General features: G+C 47.9%; 2 protein-coding genes across 4 annotated transcripts in view; both read left to right on the forward strand.

The window, feature by feature from the left end:
• Positions 1-17,524, forward strand: part of LOC146194305 (proline dehydrogenase 1, mitochondrial-like) — a 251,848-nt gene that overhangs the window by 423 nt on the left and 233,901 nt on the right. The window lies entirely within an intron of this gene.
• LOC146194306 (uncharacterized) lies at positions 592-16,498 on the forward strand. Its single transcript, XM_084597340.1, has one exon. The coding sequence runs from the start codon at positions 10,001-10,003 to the stop codon at positions 11,123-11,125; it is 1,125 nt and encodes a 374-aa protein (XP_084453466.1). The 5' UTR covers positions 592-10,000; the 3' UTR covers positions 11,126-16,498.

The following is a 17,524-nucleotide window of genomic DNA, read 5'->3' on the forward strand; positions in this document are numbered from 1 at the left end:
CAGCTGCCGCGGTCATTCCCTCGAGGAAAAATACTTGCACGTCACGGCGCGCATACAAGCTGCTCTAATTGATCGGGGGTTTTGAAAGTCATCGGTTTAGGTTTCTTTTGAATTGTTCAATTCCGTTTCACCATCAAACACAGATGCTCTTCAGTGAGCTAATTTATTATTTGTGTTAACGGGTAACTTTCATTTGTAACAGAGCCGGTCAAGTTGCAGCTAAGGAGCCTAAAAGCTCCTTAGCTGCTAAAATATGGTGCGCAAGAACCGATAAATCAAAGTATACATAAGAGAGATACAAATGATCGCATCAGGAGACAAACAAGCAGGAAAACTTAAGTACTTGTGTCATATTTGGAATATGCTACACCAATAAACCCTGGCTATATCAGCTCTCGGCTTGCGTACAAAGTCTCCACTTCCTGTTTTCATAAAGTGAGTGGCGCCTGGCTTGCTAAAACTTCCCCCTCCTCTGTAAGTCATCTGTATAGTCCCTTGTTGCGTGAACAGCCAGCCTCGTGCACAATGCCAGTGATACGGGGGGGGGGGCAGGGCAGGGCTCAGCCCGAAAGTCACCTGGTGGCAGGGAAAGCAGCTGTGAAGGCCCACACACGAGCAAGGACAACTGAGGAGCTGCACGGTGTCCTGGAAATGACAGTCGGTGTTTTTGTCGTCATTTGCAGTTCACAATGCTGCAGTGTAGAAGCGTAGCCCCTATTTGTACTCTGGACAGCTGTCGAAAGCAGAGTTACTTAGTGAAGCTTTTACAGCCAGAAAATCATTTTAGGTGGGGTATTACTTGGAAGCATGTGTTACAGGTAGCACATTCTTTTTATTCTGCTTGTCTTCTTTATCATTTTTTAATTTTTATCTACATTTAACATTGCCACATGCCATTATGCAGCCTTTCAGACATGGTACACATGATACAGGACATGCTCGGTTCCCTTCCTTTTGCTTCCTCATCATCTTATAAGCTGCACGGTTCAGGTTATGAGATTCCAGTAGCATGCAAAAATCACGGTTATCTTAGTCTCTCAGAGACCCCCCCCCCCCCCCCCCTACCAGCATTAAAAAAGGGGGTCTGAGACCCCCCTGTGCTGGAATGTAGGGACGGCATGAATCCAAAGCAGGAATCCAAAGAGAGCAGATTTTTTTATTCTTTGTCACTCTCATGTACATTTTCTTACTGTAATTTATTTTCATTTTGCGCTTGGTGCACCAGTCACTAATATTTGCAAGGTGATCTGGTTGTTATGGCTGGCCACTCTGGCGTAAATTAGGCAGTCATCTACAAAACAGTCGAACCTTGATATTGGAGGCAATCCTGCCAGCGACATCATTGATATAACTGAGGAAAAGGACGGGGCCTAGCACAGATCCCTGAGGGAGGTTCCCATTTTACGATCCGGATGGTCATCTGCATTCAAGAAGCCATCGCCAGGATGGCTGCAAATGGCTCTTGGTCATTCCTCGCCATCTTTGCTCAGATATTTGTGCCCATCACCATGCCGACCCGCAAAACACATATGCTGGCTTGCTGAAGACATACGAGTGTCTCCGTCAGCGGTACTACTGGCGGGGGATGTACAACTTTGACCACCGCTATATTCGCTCCTGCACTGCTTGTCAGTAGCGGAAGTCATCTCCGTGCCCCAACCTGTTACAGGCATCCACCTGTATGGGCCCCTTCCATCATCGAACACAGATGGATAATCGTTGCTGTCGGCCACCTCACTCGCTACACAGAGACTGCAGCGCTGCCTGTGGCCAGTGTGCACGGCATTGCCTCCTTCATCCTACATCACTTTGTCCTACTTTACAGGGCTTCTTGCAAACTTCTCAGTGACTTCTTCATATCTCAAGTGGTCCACGAGCTGCTGGATGATTGCCACACAATACATTGAACGACCACTGCTTTCTACTCTCGCACCAACAGCCTCACAGAAAGATTTAACTGGACTCTTGGCGACATGCTCACCATGTACGTTTCTTTTGGCATCTCTATTGTGCTTCTGTACGTCACATAGGCCTACAACACTGCATCTGAGGCAGCGGCTGGATTTTTCCCATTCTTTCTGTTATACAGTCACAAGCATTCCTGTCTGCTAGACATCATATCCCAACCATCCAGACAGCTCAGAGCAATTACTCTTTCTGCTGTTGCCGGTAACGCTGAGCAGTGTCGCCAGCTGGCTCGTTCATTCACATCCAACATTCAAGATCTTCGCCGACATGAGAACGATTACGGCAAGCCCACTTCTGACTTTCATACCAACACCTTTATCATGGCCCTTACAGTGTATTCAAGTGTACATCTCCAGTTGTAGAGCAGGCAACACCTTCTTAGGACCACCATCGCCACGTATGAGATGTCGTTCACGTCATTCGCCTAAAACCATACTACAACTGTTTTGTCCTCCCCTCTCTTTGAGTCGCCAGGATGGCTCCCCCTTTCCGTCGGCGCAGTTGTAAAGAAGACACTGCGCTGACACAAATGATGATGAATGCTTCTGGGTTCTTCACTGATCAGCTGTCACATGCACTTGAAGCTTGGGCTGCCTTGGTCGTCACTTGAAGCCTTTCATATCAAGAAAAAAGGTGAAAACTGTATCAGCGATACTTCTATCTCTTTGTACGAAGCCGAATATAAGCTCCTGTGCGCGCGACGTTTTTAACTTGGATCAAATGACATGCCGGATTCTTGTTTGCTTGCACAAGTGTGGCCTCAGGTCTATAAATGCGTTGTTGCCATGAAGAATAAAGTAGCTGTTAGATAGCACCTGTCCTTGTGTTCTCTTCTTCTTCTCTGTGGATTGTCTTCTGTTTGCACTCTTCAGTTCCGTAAAAAATCCATGAACCATCTAGGCCCAACTGAAATTTTATTGACGGACCTGGTATTGTGCTTCGCAGCTCGATCACCTTGCGTCAGCGGTCGCCGTACTCTGTCCTCTGAACATCCCATTAAGCCCTTTTTCAATGCAAAGGAATCTTCAGAGCAGGATGGAGATATAATTTTGCCTACAACCAGTGAGACAGCAGCCATGATGGCAATGTTAGGTGCAGTGGAGACAGCAACAGCACAAGTCATTGAAGGCTGATGACAATGGAGAGCTCATCAGGCACTGTGTGAAACTTCGGAGTGGGAGAACTTGCTCTGCACATGCGGCATTAAAGGCATTCTCCGCCCAAGGTCTGCGTGAGTGGCGAAGAGTAAAATGAATTTGATTTATAAAGGGAAAGGAGAGAAGGATGCACATAAAATCCTACAGGCCGATTACCATAACATCTGTTATAAAGCAGGTTGGCCATGCAGGCGGTGAAATTAAAAGTGCAAGCATGGGTAGAAAGTAACAAGACACTCGGAGAACTTCAGAATGGCTTTAGAAATGGTAAGCGCTTAGATGATAGCCTGTTCGTGCTTACCCAATGCATCGAAATATCTAGCTTTCCTGGACATAAGCGGGGCGTACGACAACGTAAACAGGGAACTCCTGTGGAACATATTAAAAGAAGAAGGTATCGGTCATGAAATAACAGATTTCCTACAGGAAATATACCGGGATAACTAAGTAGAAATAACATGGGAAGGGATATGAAGTACGGAAGCTGTCAAGGTTTGCAAAGGATTAAGACAAGGTTGACCTCTATCACCGCTGCTGTTCATGCTTTATATGATAAATATGGAACGGAGGATACAAGAAAGTAACCTAGGTTTTAACCTGTCGTATAGATTAGGCGGAAAGGCGGTTGAGCAGCGCCTCCCCGTTTTAATGCATGCAGATGTGCTGTTAACAGATAGCCAGGAAGACTTGCAAACTCTAGTTAAGTATTGCGGAGATGAAGGAAAGGGACGCTCTAGGCTTCAGTTTTAGTGCAGTTAAGTCGGGTCTTAATATTTTCAACGGCTCAACTGATCAGGGTCTTAAAATACAAGGCCATGAAATACCCAGAGTAGCAGAATATAAATATCTGGGGGTATGAGTAAACGAAGGATTGGCATACATTGGAAAGCATGAGCAATCACTTAAGGCCAAAGGGCGAAGAAATGCCGGGATAATGAAGCATAGGGCATTGTGGGGATACAACAGGTACGAGGTTTTGAGGGGTGTTTGGAAAGGAATTATGGTGCCCGGACTTACTTTCGGAAATGCGGTTTTGTGCCTAAAATCAGAGGTACAGTCGACATTAGAAATAAATCAGAGAGCCGTTGGATGATTAGCGCTAGGTGCCCACGGCAAAACCACAAATGAGGCGGTACAGGGAGATATGGGCTGGGCATCTTTCGAAGTACGGGAAGCTCAGAGTAAAATATTGTTAAGGTAAGAACACTGTGGTAAACGCTAGTTCACTGTTAGACGCACACCACACACTGCACACCACAGAACGAAGTCAGCTAGGCCTGAGCGTCGTCTTCTTTCCTACTTCACATCAGCACGTCGTCGTCGGCTCGATATAATGTGCTCCGTAACAGTATTCCCCGCGCCGAAGAAGCACCGTCCCGGTGCATCCTACACAGGAAAACTCGAATGATATGGTTTTAGACGGGTGACATGCACGAGTTCTGGATGAGGGGTTGAGGAAGGATTCTTGGGCTGTAAAGGGGTGATCTCATAGGTCACATCGGTGACTTGCCGCAAGACGGAGTAAGGGCCCACGTAACGAGGCAAAAGTTTCGCACACATACCTACATGGCGAGCCGGGTGCCAAAGAAGTACGAGGGAACCAGGAGGGTAGTGGACGTCTCGATGATAAAGGTCGTAACGACGTTTTTGAGAGCGCTGAGACGCTCCAAGATGCTCTCGAGCAATGTGGCGGGCGGCATCAGCGCGGGCGATGGCATCCGAAGCGTGGCTGCAGGAAGAGTCGTCAAGAGGCAGCAACGGTCGAAGAGTAGATAAAAGGGAGAATATCAGGCGGTATCATGGCGTGAGGAGTTGTAGGCGAACGTGACGAAAGGTAAGGAGACATCCCAGTCACGATGGTAGTAAACTTCTTTTTGATGGTTCTTGAAGTTACTTTTTTTTTTCTTCTTCTTGTTGGTTATGGTCCCGTCTCCTTGCATCGCCGAAATAATTACAATGGGCCGAATTAAATTAACAAACTTATTTAATTCAACTAATAGGTCGGATGGATGAACAAGCACAGCATAGTTGAGAGAAAGAACAAATAAAACACAGAGTTGGGTCGCCCTCCGGCTTAGGACAGTCCGTCGTCCCAAGCGAGCGTACGGGAGAACGTCCGTCTTCTCCTTCACTCGGGCCGCAACTCCTCGGGCCACCCATCGCACCTCCTGGTTTTCGCGCGCTTTCCATTTCCGCGAAACGTCCTTGGTGCCCCCCCCGTTCACACAGATTCGTGGAAAATCTTAGCCGAGGTCCAGTTCGCCGAAGCGTCCCAACCCCGGCCTTTCCACCACTGGCATTCCACTCTCAAGGACGCGCACGAGATTTACGACCGCGCTTTACACATACAAAATAAAAAAACAACACCAAACGGACGCTCGACGGGGTCCGCCGACGGCGTTCGGAGCCTGGCGCGCTAACCACCAGGCCAAACACCGAACGGCAGAGTGCCCCCCAATGCGCGAGACCCCTCGCCCCTCAAGAAAGACACAAAACAGATCACGCGCGCAAGCAGGGACACTTCACACTGTAATCCAAAAACAAGAAAAAGGTCCCCCCTCCCCGGGTACGGGCGCCGCTCCGCCCGCGCGCCTCGCGGGCCGGCTGCCCGAAACGGCAGGAAACACAAACACACACAAAAAGAAAACACGAGAAAACATGCACTGTTGACGACCTTACAATGGTGATCGGACACATACAGAGACAGCACGTAGGTTAGAGTGTGATTGAGGCGCTCAGTAAGACCGTTCGTTTGCGGATGGTAGGCCATGGTGAATCGGTGACGAGTAGCGCATGAGCGGAGAAGGTCATGAACCACTTGAGAGAGGAAACAGCGGCCACGATCTGTGAGCAGTTGACGTGGAGTGCCATGAATCAAGATGACATCATGCAGAAGAAAGTCGGCAACGTCGGAGGCGCAGCTGGTAGGGATAGCCCTGGTTACAGCATATCGGGTGGTATAATCAGTCGCCACAGCAATCCACTTGTTTCCAAAAGTCGATGTCAGAAAAGGTCCAAGAAGATCGAGGCCCACACGAGAAAACGGCTCTGTCGGCACTGGAATTGGCTGCAGGAGCCCACTAGGTTGAAGCGAGGGTGTCTTACGGCGCTGACACAGCTCACAAGCTGCGACGTAGCGACGGACAGAGCGGTAGAGACCAGGCCAGAAAAATCTGCGTCACACACTGTCATACGTGCGTGATACTCCCAAGTGTCCTACTGTAGGAACGTCGTGAAGTTGGGCGAGGACACTAGAGCGCAGATGAGCCGGAACGACCAGTAAGAGGTCAGCGCCATCTGGACGCATATTGCATCTGTATAATGTCTCGTTATGGAGTACAAACATGCTGGTGGAAGGATCCGGGATGTTGCGCAGCTGGTCAATAATTGGTTGTAGGGCAGGATCATGACGCTGTTCGGAGCCGATATTGATAAAGTCCGAATGGACAAAACATTGTCGTCAGCAGTATGGTCGGACAAAATCGGGAGGACAACGGGATGGCGGGACAAGCACTCAGCGTCTTGGTGTAAGTGGCCAGACTTGTACACCACAGTAAATTCATACTCTTGTATTCGTAAGGGCCAGCGACCTAAGCGGCCAGTGGGGTCCTTAAGTGAGGACAGCCAACACAAAGCATGATGATCAGTCACTACGCAGAAGGACCGCCCAAACAAATAAGGGCGGAATTTGGTCAGCGCCCAAACAAGTGCAAGGCATTCCCGCTCTGCAATTGAATAATTGCGTTCAGAGGACGAAAGCAGGCGGCTGGCATAAGCAATGACGCGAGAGGACCCATGCTGGGACTGGGCAAGGATAGCACCAATACCATGGCCGCTAGCATCGGTGCGCAGTTCGGTAGGTGCCGAAGGATCGAAGTGCGCCAGAACAGGTGGCGTAGTGAGGGCGGAAATAAGCATCGTGAAGGCATAGGCTTGGTCACAACCCCATGTGAAAGGTACGTTTTTCTTCAGAAGAGAGGTAAGCGGACGAGCGATGTCTGTGAAGTTCCGAATGAAGCGGCGGAAGTAGGAGCAAAGGCCAAGGAACTTCGCACGTCACTTGAGCTACGCGGGGTAGGGAACTCGCGCACGGCTCGAACTTTGTCAGGGTCGGGCTGCACACCATTTGCATCAACCAAATGACCCAGTACTTTGATTTGGCGCGGCGAAAAACGGCTAGGACTGTAGAAAGTCTATCAAGGTGGGTTGCGAACGTGGAAGAGAAAACGACGACTTCATCTAAGTAGCATAAACATGTTGTCCACTTGAAGCCACGGAGGAGCGAGTCCATCATGCGCTCGAATGTCGCAGGAGCATTACAGAGTCCAAATGGCATCACCTTGAATTGATAGAGTCCGTCGGGGGTGACAAATGCGGTTTTCTCGCGATCCCGTTCGTCGACAGCAATTTGCCAGTAGCCTGAACGCATGTTGATGGAAGAAAAATAGCTGGCACCATGCAAGCAGTCAAGCGCGTCGTCAATTCGCAGAAGAGGGTAAACATCTTTCTTTGTTATTTGATTAAGGTGGCAATAGTCGACTCGAATTCTCCAACATTGGTCTTTCTTTTTGACCAATACGACAGGAGACGCCCAGGGACTGCAGGAAGGCTCAATAATATTTTGCGCCAGCATCTTGTATAACATGCCGCTCTGTCGTCGTCTCGATATACTGTGCTCCGTAACAGTATTATATGAAGAATGCCTGAGAAAATTGGACAGTAACAGTTGGGCAGCTAAAGTATTTAAATACCTGTACTTAAAAAGCGTTGACTCACAATGGAGGAAAAGAACTAGGAAAATAACTGGTAAGTATGCTAGTCACAAGGACGGAGAAATAAAGAGCATTAAGCAACAGGTGAAAAACACAGAAGGTAAAAATTGGATAAATTTGATGGAAAAGAAACAGAGTGTGGAATTATACAAGAAAGTGGAAAATGCAGATCAGGAAGGAAGCTTTCTTTGATAACTCAAGAGGCAGTGCCCTACTTTTTGATGCTAGATCAGGGTGCGTTAGAACACGCAGCTACAAAAAGAAATTTAACAATGAAGATGACGCATGTGCTGTATGTGTTAACTCCAGAGAAACAATTGACCATACCATACTCGAATGTAATGGTATCCATCCGGAAGTTGATGCAGGCGCAGTAATTGTTCCTGAAGCTCTGGGGTTTAGAGATACCAGTGGCCGGGTGAGTAAACCGGCAGTGGAAACTAGCAAAAAACGACTGGAAGATTGGTGGCTTAAAAGCAAAGAAGTGACATAATGTTAGTAATGTGGAAACAAATATTTAATAGAATGATGGTTTAGTTAACCAATCTAAATCAATAATTAAGATGTAGGGAGAAAAATGAGCATGATAGCTACTGCTACCACCCCGTTTCAATGGGGACACTCCTGTATTTCATCCTTCCATCCATCTAGCGTGGTGTAGGTTGTGCCGTACTGCGCGTCTGCGAACTGCTGAACAGCAAGTGCCGTGGCAACGCTTGTGCACCACCTGCACTTCTTTGCGTTTGCGAGCCGGAATCCGATGGAATTAGCAAGCATGTGTGTTGGTGCTCCTTTTTTATGGATGTGTGATCGCGTCATGTCCGCAACGGGACAAGTGTGACAGCACGTGTTTCGAACCCTACCGCCTTCTAGGAACTGACGCTAACACACAAATAATATTTGCCAAGTATGGCTCCCTTAGTGGCCTGATCAGAGCAATTTGATTTGAATGATGATCTGTGGAAACACTAAAGATTTTGCCTACTCCACGTTACCTCCATCCATGGCCATGAGCCCAATAAAGGACTTGCAACTCAACTCGTGCTCGCGGGTGCAAGAGTGGGTAGCGCTCGTTCAAGTGAAATGCTCTGTCTTAGGGCATCGAAAGACGCAGAGAACAGGCAAGAGTGGGAGCGTGCCATCAAGCGTGCCATCAAGCGCGGCGACAGAGTGACGAAGGTAGTGCCGTTTGTGAGCGACACTTCAAACCCTAGCTGTTTTATTGAGAAGACTGTGATTCAGGGAAAGGTTAATTGAGATTCCCCTGGATGTTACCTCATGAATGATGCCGTCCAGACAGTGTTTCCTGACGTTCCAAAATACTTGCCGAAAACCCCGCCTCAAAAGAGAAATGAGCACAACTTATTGTGCGAGCAAAAACAGTCAGCAGAGAGACCTGCAGAGAAAACGAAGCACATTGATCCCAAAGCACCAGTGAGCCGGTATAAGAATACAGTGACGATGGATCGTATGTGTGACGTGAGTCTGCTCCAGGAATGCAGAAAGCTGCAGTCACCACCACCGCGTGGACAAATGTCTTTCTTATGATGAGCAACATTTGCACATGCCACTCAAGCGAGGACGGATCTCCGGAAGGAATCTACGTAAGCCGGTGAGTTCTGCTACTTCGCAGTTATACGGATGAAGCTGCCACAAATGCTGCAGTGTACATTCGAGCAAAGAAAGTGAAGGAGATAGCCGATGTCAAGTAAACAGAAGAGATAATTAATCTGCTTCAGGACATTGCGAAACTCAGTTTTTGTCCTGGCTGCAGATTGAAGCCCATGCATGATAGTCTTTTCCCTCCTCCAATGGGCATTACTTTGCGACGAACTGTACCATTCTTTCTTGTAGTGTTTGTAATCGGCATCTAGCCGAATGTTACGACTCTGTTGGCCACTATGGAATAAAACATGGCGGGTTAACTAACAGGCTCGCTTCATCAGTGTTTCGCCCAATCTAATAAATCGGACCCCATCACAGTCACCAGGAACACTAAGATCGTGTCAGAAGTGCTCTTTTATCTCATGTGAGTACCACTACATCAAGAGTCAGTCCGTCCAATCACCCATCAGCAACAAACGGCTACCGGCAATCGTAGCCATGGCACATGGGCTCCCTGCCTTCCCAAGTTTTGGCCTGCGCGCTACCGACGACAACGATATTGGTCACGAATGGACGAAGAGGATAGAAAGGTTCGAAAACTTTCTTTTAGCTTGCGATATCTCGGCAGATGCACGCAAAAAAGCGCTCCTCCTGCATTATGTCGGTGAAGAAGTCTGCGACATGTATCGCTCGCTCCCCGAGAGTGCTGCGCAAGGTGCGACGACTACAGGCACGACCCAAACCACGCAGAGTACATCGACGCCAGAATATGATGCCGCTCGAGCGAAACTGAATGCATATTTTGCGCCGCGAGAGAACTCAACATTTGCTATCTACAAATTTCGTCAAGCTCAGCAAAACGTTGGTGAGTCACTGGACACCTTCTATGCGCGCCTCCGACACCATTCTCGACATTGTAACTTCGAAAACGTCGACTCTGAAGCCAAGAACCAAATCATTCTCGCCACAACATCGTCTCGCCTCCAAAAGTATGCCATGCTTCATTCTCTCACGTTACCGGACTTCCTTAAGCAAGGAAGAATGCTCGAGGATGTCGAACGGGATGTGTCCAAAATCGAAAAGCACATCGATAACAATGCGGCGGTGTTCGCAGTACACAAGGAAGGACAACACCATGGCCAACACCCAAGAAATGAACGAGAGATGCCACGGCAGGCCTACACACTGCAGCTACCTCGTGTCTCGTCAGCAGATTGTCGCAACTGTGGTGGCAAGTGGCCTCACCAAGGCGGTCGATCCAGTTGTGCTGCATGGGGCAAGACTTGCAAGGCATGTAACAAGGTTGATCATTTTGCACAATTCTGTCGCCCAACCAGGAGAACAGTACACGCAGTGGACTGTGACAATGACTCAGACACACAGTTAGCCTGCAGTAAGAAGAGTTCAAGTACTAGAGAGCCTGCAGCCACCTGTGACACCAGTCCAAGCAGCGACGAGTACGTTTTTGTTGCCATGACTTCCCCTCAAGCAAGTTCATCTCCAAAGGCTATTGTCACTGTCAACAATGTGCCAGTCACTTTCGTAATCGACGCAGGTGCTACAGTGTCAATTGTTGGCGAAAATTACTTCAAGAGCTCCATACAAATCAACGTCTCCACTTGAACTTTTGGGCAAAGTCTCTGTTACAATGAGATACAAAGATAAGTACATTGAAGAAGACATTTTTGTCATTCCAGGAAACTGTGCACCACTCTTAAGCTTCACAGCAGCAACCAACCTGGGGCTTGTCCAGATCACGTACCAAGTTTCTGACAATCCAGGTGACAAGTCAGTCGTGGAAGCATTCCCCAAATTGTTTAGTGGAGTTTGAAAACTGAAAAACCAGCACATCCACCTTTTTGTGAACGACTCAGTCCCACCTGTTGCACAACCACACAGACGTATTCCATTTGCCTTACGTGATGCCACAGAAAAAGAACTTGAGCGCCTCCTGTCAGAAGACATCATAGAGCCAGCCATCGGACCTACACCGTGGATGTCCCCTGTGGTTATTGTGCCCAAACCACATCAGCCTGATGAAATTCGAATCTGCATTGACATGCGTGTTGTGAACAGTGCCATTCAACGTGAACGACATTTGTGTCTGACAGTGGATGACATCATTGTTGCCCTTAAATGGAGCAACAGTATTCTCCAGCCTTGACCTGAAGAATGGATATCACCAGTTGGAACTTGACACTTCTTCAAGGCAGCTCACAACTTTCTCGACACATGTTGGCTTCTTTCGCTACAAACATCTCAACTTTGGCATCAGCGGTGCAGCTGAAATCTTTCAAAACACCATCCGCCAAGTGCTCAATGGCATCCCCAATGTCCTGAATGTTAGTGACGACATCCTTATTTTTGGACAAACAAAACTGGAGCATGACGCCTCACTGAAAGCAGTTCTGCAGCGACTCCAAGAAGCTGGACTGACACTCAACGGAAAAAAGTGTCTCTCATCAACGAAAACTGAACTTCTTTGGACTTATTTTCTCGGCTGACGGCGTTCGTCCTGATCCCAAGAAGATAGCAGCCTTCCTAGAAATCAAAACACCAGAGTCACCGCAAGACGTAAAGAGCCTGCTAGGCATGATCAACTATTCAGGCAGATTCCTGATAAATCTAGCTTACCTCACACAGCCATTATGTGAACTGACATTGAAGAATGTTGCATGGGAGTGGACAGAACGACAGCAGAATGCTTTTGAGAGCTTAAAGCAAGCCATGTCTGATGCATCCACCCTTGCTTACTTTGACCCATCTAAACCGACAGAACTGGTAGTAGATGCAAGTCCACATGGACTGGGTGCTATCCTCACACAACGTGTCAGTGAACACATTGCAGTGATAGCCTATGCAAGTAGAGCGCCCACACCTGTTGAAAGCTGCTATTCCCAAATAGAACGTGAAATGCTCGCAGCTGTATGGGCAATGGAACACTTTCGCCTTTATCTTTGTGGAATTCACTTTCTTTTGCTGACTGACCACAAGCCTTTAGTGAGCATACTGGGAAACCCAAGATCATCACCATCTGCCCGCATTGAGCGCCTCGCTCTACGCATTCAACAGTACAAGTTTGATGTACAGCACACCACAGGAAGTAGCAACCCTTCTGATTACCTTTCCAGGTATCCGGTTCCTGATATGAAAATACATTCCCGCATCGACAAAGTACCCAACGAGTACGTTAACTTCATCCAGTGCCACAGCATCCCAAATTCCTTCTCAGTTCAAGAAGTTACTGAAGAAACTAAAGCAGACCAGCAGCTACAATTACTTGTCAGTGCTATCCAGCACCCCACACCTAGTAGCTGGATCTCAGTTGAACTGAAGCCATTTGTCTCCATAAAGACTGAACTAACAACACCTGAGGGCATCGTCCTTCGAGGAATGCGCCTAGTTCTTCCCACTAGCCTGCAGAAGCAAGCAGTGCTGCTCGCCCACAAGGGTCATCAAGGGATTGTCAAAACAAAACAAATGCTGAGAGAAAAAGTTTGGTTTCCAGGCATGGACAAACTAGTACACTGATTAAAAGCTGCCTACCATGTCAAGCAGTCGTTCCCCAAGCTAAGCAAGAACCACTTGCCATCACTGAACCACCCAATGGTCCCTGGGAGGAAGTTTCGGTTTACTTTTGTGGTCCGTTCCCAGATGGAAAGTACGCTATGGGGGTAATAGATGACTTCTCGCGATACCCAGTAGTACAAGTCACACATTCTACGAGTGCGAACAATGGGCTCCCCTTGCTGCGACAAGTGTTTTGCCAGTTCGGAATCCCTGCACAGGTAAAAACTGACAATGGACCACCATTTCAAGGCAGAGAGTTTGCTGTACTCTCGAAACAGTTAGGATTTCGACACCATCGGATCACACCTTTGTGGCCTCAAGCTAATGGTGAAGCTGAACGGTTCATGAGAACATTGAAAAAGCATTTTAACACAAGTCAGCTTGAGAACACAGATTGGAAAGTAGAGCTTGGCACTTTCCTGATGTCATACAGATCTTCCTTACAGCAGGAAGATCACCATATGAACCGCTGTTTGGCAGACCAATGAGGAATCTTCTGCCGTGCTGCCCTGAAGCTCCTTCGCACAATGAAGATCTAACAAGGTTGAAAACAACCACGCTCGAGAAAAAGGCATACAAAAATCATCATGCTGACGCACGAAGACATACTCAACCACATCGCTTCTCTATCGATCAACGAGTCCTGTGCAAGCAAGAGAGACGCGACAAGTTCACTCCATACTATGATCCAGACCCATATATCATTGTAAGCATTCATGGATCACAAATCAAGGCATCGAGAGGAAAAAAAGTAATAACGCGCAACTCAAGTTTTTTTAAGGATGTCTCTGGCCTCAAACAAGCATCAGCCACAACACCACTCGACCGCGATGACATCATATATCCACCACCTGTAGTGAACCAGCCTGAACCTCACCCGCCTACACCACCTGCATTGCACCAGAATTCTCCAGCACGGCGTTATCCACAGAGAAACAGAAAACCTGCACGTCATCTGTCTGACCTTGAGACCTGACTGTGACTGTTTGCCAGTGAGAGACCTTTCTACAGTGGTCTGTGACAGTATGTGCACATCCATTTAACTGTGCTCAACGAGGGTAGTGTAGTGTTTGTAATCGGCATCTAGCCGAACGTTACCACTCTGTTGGCCACTGTGGAATAAAATATGGCGGCTTAACTAACAGGCATGCTTCATCAGTGTCTCGCCCAATCTAATCAATCGGACCCCATCACAGTCTCCGGGAACACTAAGTTTCTGATGCAGCACGCATATGCATAGCCTGCAAATACTTGCGAAAGTTAACTCAGAACACCCTGTCAAGGAGAAAAGGATCAAGTCTGGCGGGTGTAAAGAATAAAAAGACTTCCAAGTGTCGAGGAGGTTGTCCTATGAAAGGCGTACAATTGGTGACAAATTTGGTAAAAGGTCTATGAAATGAAAAATGAACACCTTTCAAGGACAGAGTTTGAAAAAAGTGTTAGTGCCCTTCCTCTCAACTAACAGCTAGCTGTTAAAATATGTTTTAGAGGTGACAAAACGCAAGTCAACAAAAGTGATGGCATACTCGGATGAGTGGCTACTAGGCTTCCTAAGCACCAAAGAATTCATATTAGCAGTTTGCCTGAAGCGCGTTGCGATTTGAAGGGCTCGGGTTTTCATCTTGCGTGCTTTAATTGTGCATGCATCCGAAAGTTTCTAGTTCTACATACGTATTATGACTTAGCTAAACGTCAGAAGAAGTTAAGATGTAACTATAGCGTGAATGAAAACGCCGGCGACAGCGCTCTACCGCTCGCACACGTTCCTTGGAGCCTAGAATGTGCGTCTAATATAGTCCTCCATGCAAGCGCAATTGTTTATACAAAATCTTCAGAAGACGTTATTACAATAGGGCACCGCGGTAGTATTCAGTGAGGATAATAGGGTATAAAAAGCGGCTTCGTTTCTCCATCGACTCCGGGACATACGCGCAAAACTTCGGTCACGACAAAAAAAAAAAAAAAAATCGTTTCCGTGGTTATGCCAATAACCGGGGCGCTAATTCAATACTACGACTAAACTGAAATAAAAAACTAAAGAGTGGCATCGCACGTACACCAGGCAGTGCGCAGCGAATGCATTCCGAAGCGCACGGGCGCGCGTCGTCTGCTGCGTCAGGTTCACCGCAGCGCCACCGCGGCGATCATTCAGCGGCAGCCCTCGCCGCGGCCGGCGGACGAGAGACCAGCAATATTTCTAGGGACCTTCTTACAGAGTTAATACAAAGACTCTAGAGGGAAAGCTGCCCGTTCACCCAATGCATTCGAGGGGTTACCGCGTGATTGCCGCCATTATCCCACTGTTCATTGGTTGCCAGATGAATTTTACTTGCTAAATCTGGCACATGAAGATGGTTTGAAGCTGGCAACTTAGATCGTGGGAAGATGGCGGCGTGCAGTTAACCGACGGCGGGCGGCTACTGTTCAGTAGGTGCTGTAAACAACGGCAGAATCGTCGCGTGTGGAGCATTTCTTGTGATATGTTGCGTCGCGTACCTACTGTAACATCACATAGGTGTCCTGATTCTTCTGAGTTGTTATCGCAAGGCCGGCTATCCCTGCGATTGTTCCGCGCTTCGCATGCATTTCGTCCGTCGAGCGCACATGCATCTCCTCTGTGCCCGATCACCTGAAAGTATGTCAGAAATTTGCTTTGGCGCAAGACGACGACCACAGTATATATATATAAAAAAAAACAGTGACGAATTCCACAGCAACGGCCCTTGGTCTATCCGGGATGGCTAGTGCTGCATACAGTAAATGTCAAAGGGTGCTCGTGTGTGCTTACTGTTGATCTACTACGTCCACTACGTCTGCTCGCAAACATGGTTTCCAATTGTTCTACATCATTCCTTTATGGCTAAGAAGGTGCCTGAAAGATTATATAATATGCTTGAAACTTGAAAACAATGTATAGAAATTTCCTACAGTTGTGTTATCGGCAGCGGTTTTTAAAACTTTTGTTCAAACCTTTGTTCATTTTTGACGCAGTGAGAAGAAACTGTGCTGGCCACAATGATAAATTTGATGATGGCATGGCGGCGAACCAGTGAGAAGCTCGTTTCCCTGCCCAGCTTTCCCTCTAGAGTCTTTGTATTAACTCTATGCCTTCTTAGTGTCGGTTTCCGCGCGTCGCGCCATGCACAGTGCGGCGAAGTGTGGAATGCTGCACACGAGGGAGGTCGAGGGGGACGCATACGGAGGGTGCGCTCGGAGGGAACTATGAATTGTGCGCAGGAACACGAGCAGCAAAAAAAAAAAAAAAGCACATCCGTTGTTTTGTAAGTGCCACGGGGGAAAGGAAAAATGAACAGGTGCGACCGGCTGCGATTGGGGTGGTTGTGATGTGATATCCGGCTTTGTCAGAGCTTTCACAGAAGCCCGCTAGGTGCGGCGATTTGAGAAATATTCATTAAAATACTTACTTTCCGCCCATTCCTTTATTATAGTGGATTATTTTCGTCACTCCCAATGCAATAGCTACCATCTGCGCTGGAAATCTCGGCGGCAATTTTTTTTTATTCTGTATACCTTTAAGACCATCATAGGATTTTTTAGTGCGTAGCACTATTAGCCACAATCACAAGTTTCGCCGGTGTCTGTCCGAAGCCGTGGGTCCACTGTCGCGGGGGGGGGGGGGGGGGGGGGGACTCCGAAGGGGCGGCCAAGTTTATTTATGACGGTCGCGCAGGCGGTCGCACTTCGGAAGTGATGTAGGAACACAATGGAAACGGGCGACGCCAGCGGTTCGGTCCGTTCCGATTCTCGGAAAAGTCGCGCTTCGACCGTGCCGCGAAGGAAGCAAGCCAGAGCAGTTAAAAAGCACAGCGTAAGCGCAGTGGTTGTGGGTTCGGCGCTAACTGCGTTCTCTCTGTTTGAGGGGAAAGGGCGCGGAGGCCATAAATCGTGGCGAAACACGGACTGGGAGAATGCGCGGCCGAGGGAGCTGCTGTTGCTGTCTTCTCGGGAAGACGCCAGGACATACGTTCCTTTGAAACCGCCGCCCGCGCGCAACCGACCAAGGGCAGCGATCGGAATGTTTGGGGTTGTTTGTTTTGAAAGCGCAACCGTCGACGCTGTTTGTGACTGCTGGCCACCTCTTGCGTGAGCTGAGGGAAGATATTGGAGAGAGTGTAAATCGAAGATGTGTGTGGTAATCCATGAAAGGTATAACGGTGATAAGCGGTTCTACGCACCTACTTCGTATTTGATTAACTATTCAAATCGGCCATATTTTTTTTAACTCCCTAATTTTTGTAAAGAAGTTACTGGACACATAAAGTGCAGCCTCTTTCATCTGCTTTCAAAGCCTCTTGATTTTGCACCTCATGTGAATGAATATGAGTTACCAGTCCACTTGCTAACCTGCTTTGAGGCTGTGGACCTATCTATACAGATTATAACATAGTGTCAAACCTGTCCGACAGGCTAGTGGTGAGCCATGTGGTATGA

Source organism: Amblyomma maculatum, chromosome 3, assembly GCF_055883805.1.
Source record: "Amblyomma maculatum isolate TAMU_Amacu chromosome 3, ASM5588380v1, whole genome shotgun sequence".
In the NCBI taxonomy this organism is placed as follows: domain Eukaryota; kingdom Metazoa; phylum Arthropoda; class Arachnida; order Ixodida; family Ixodidae; genus Amblyomma; species Amblyomma maculatum.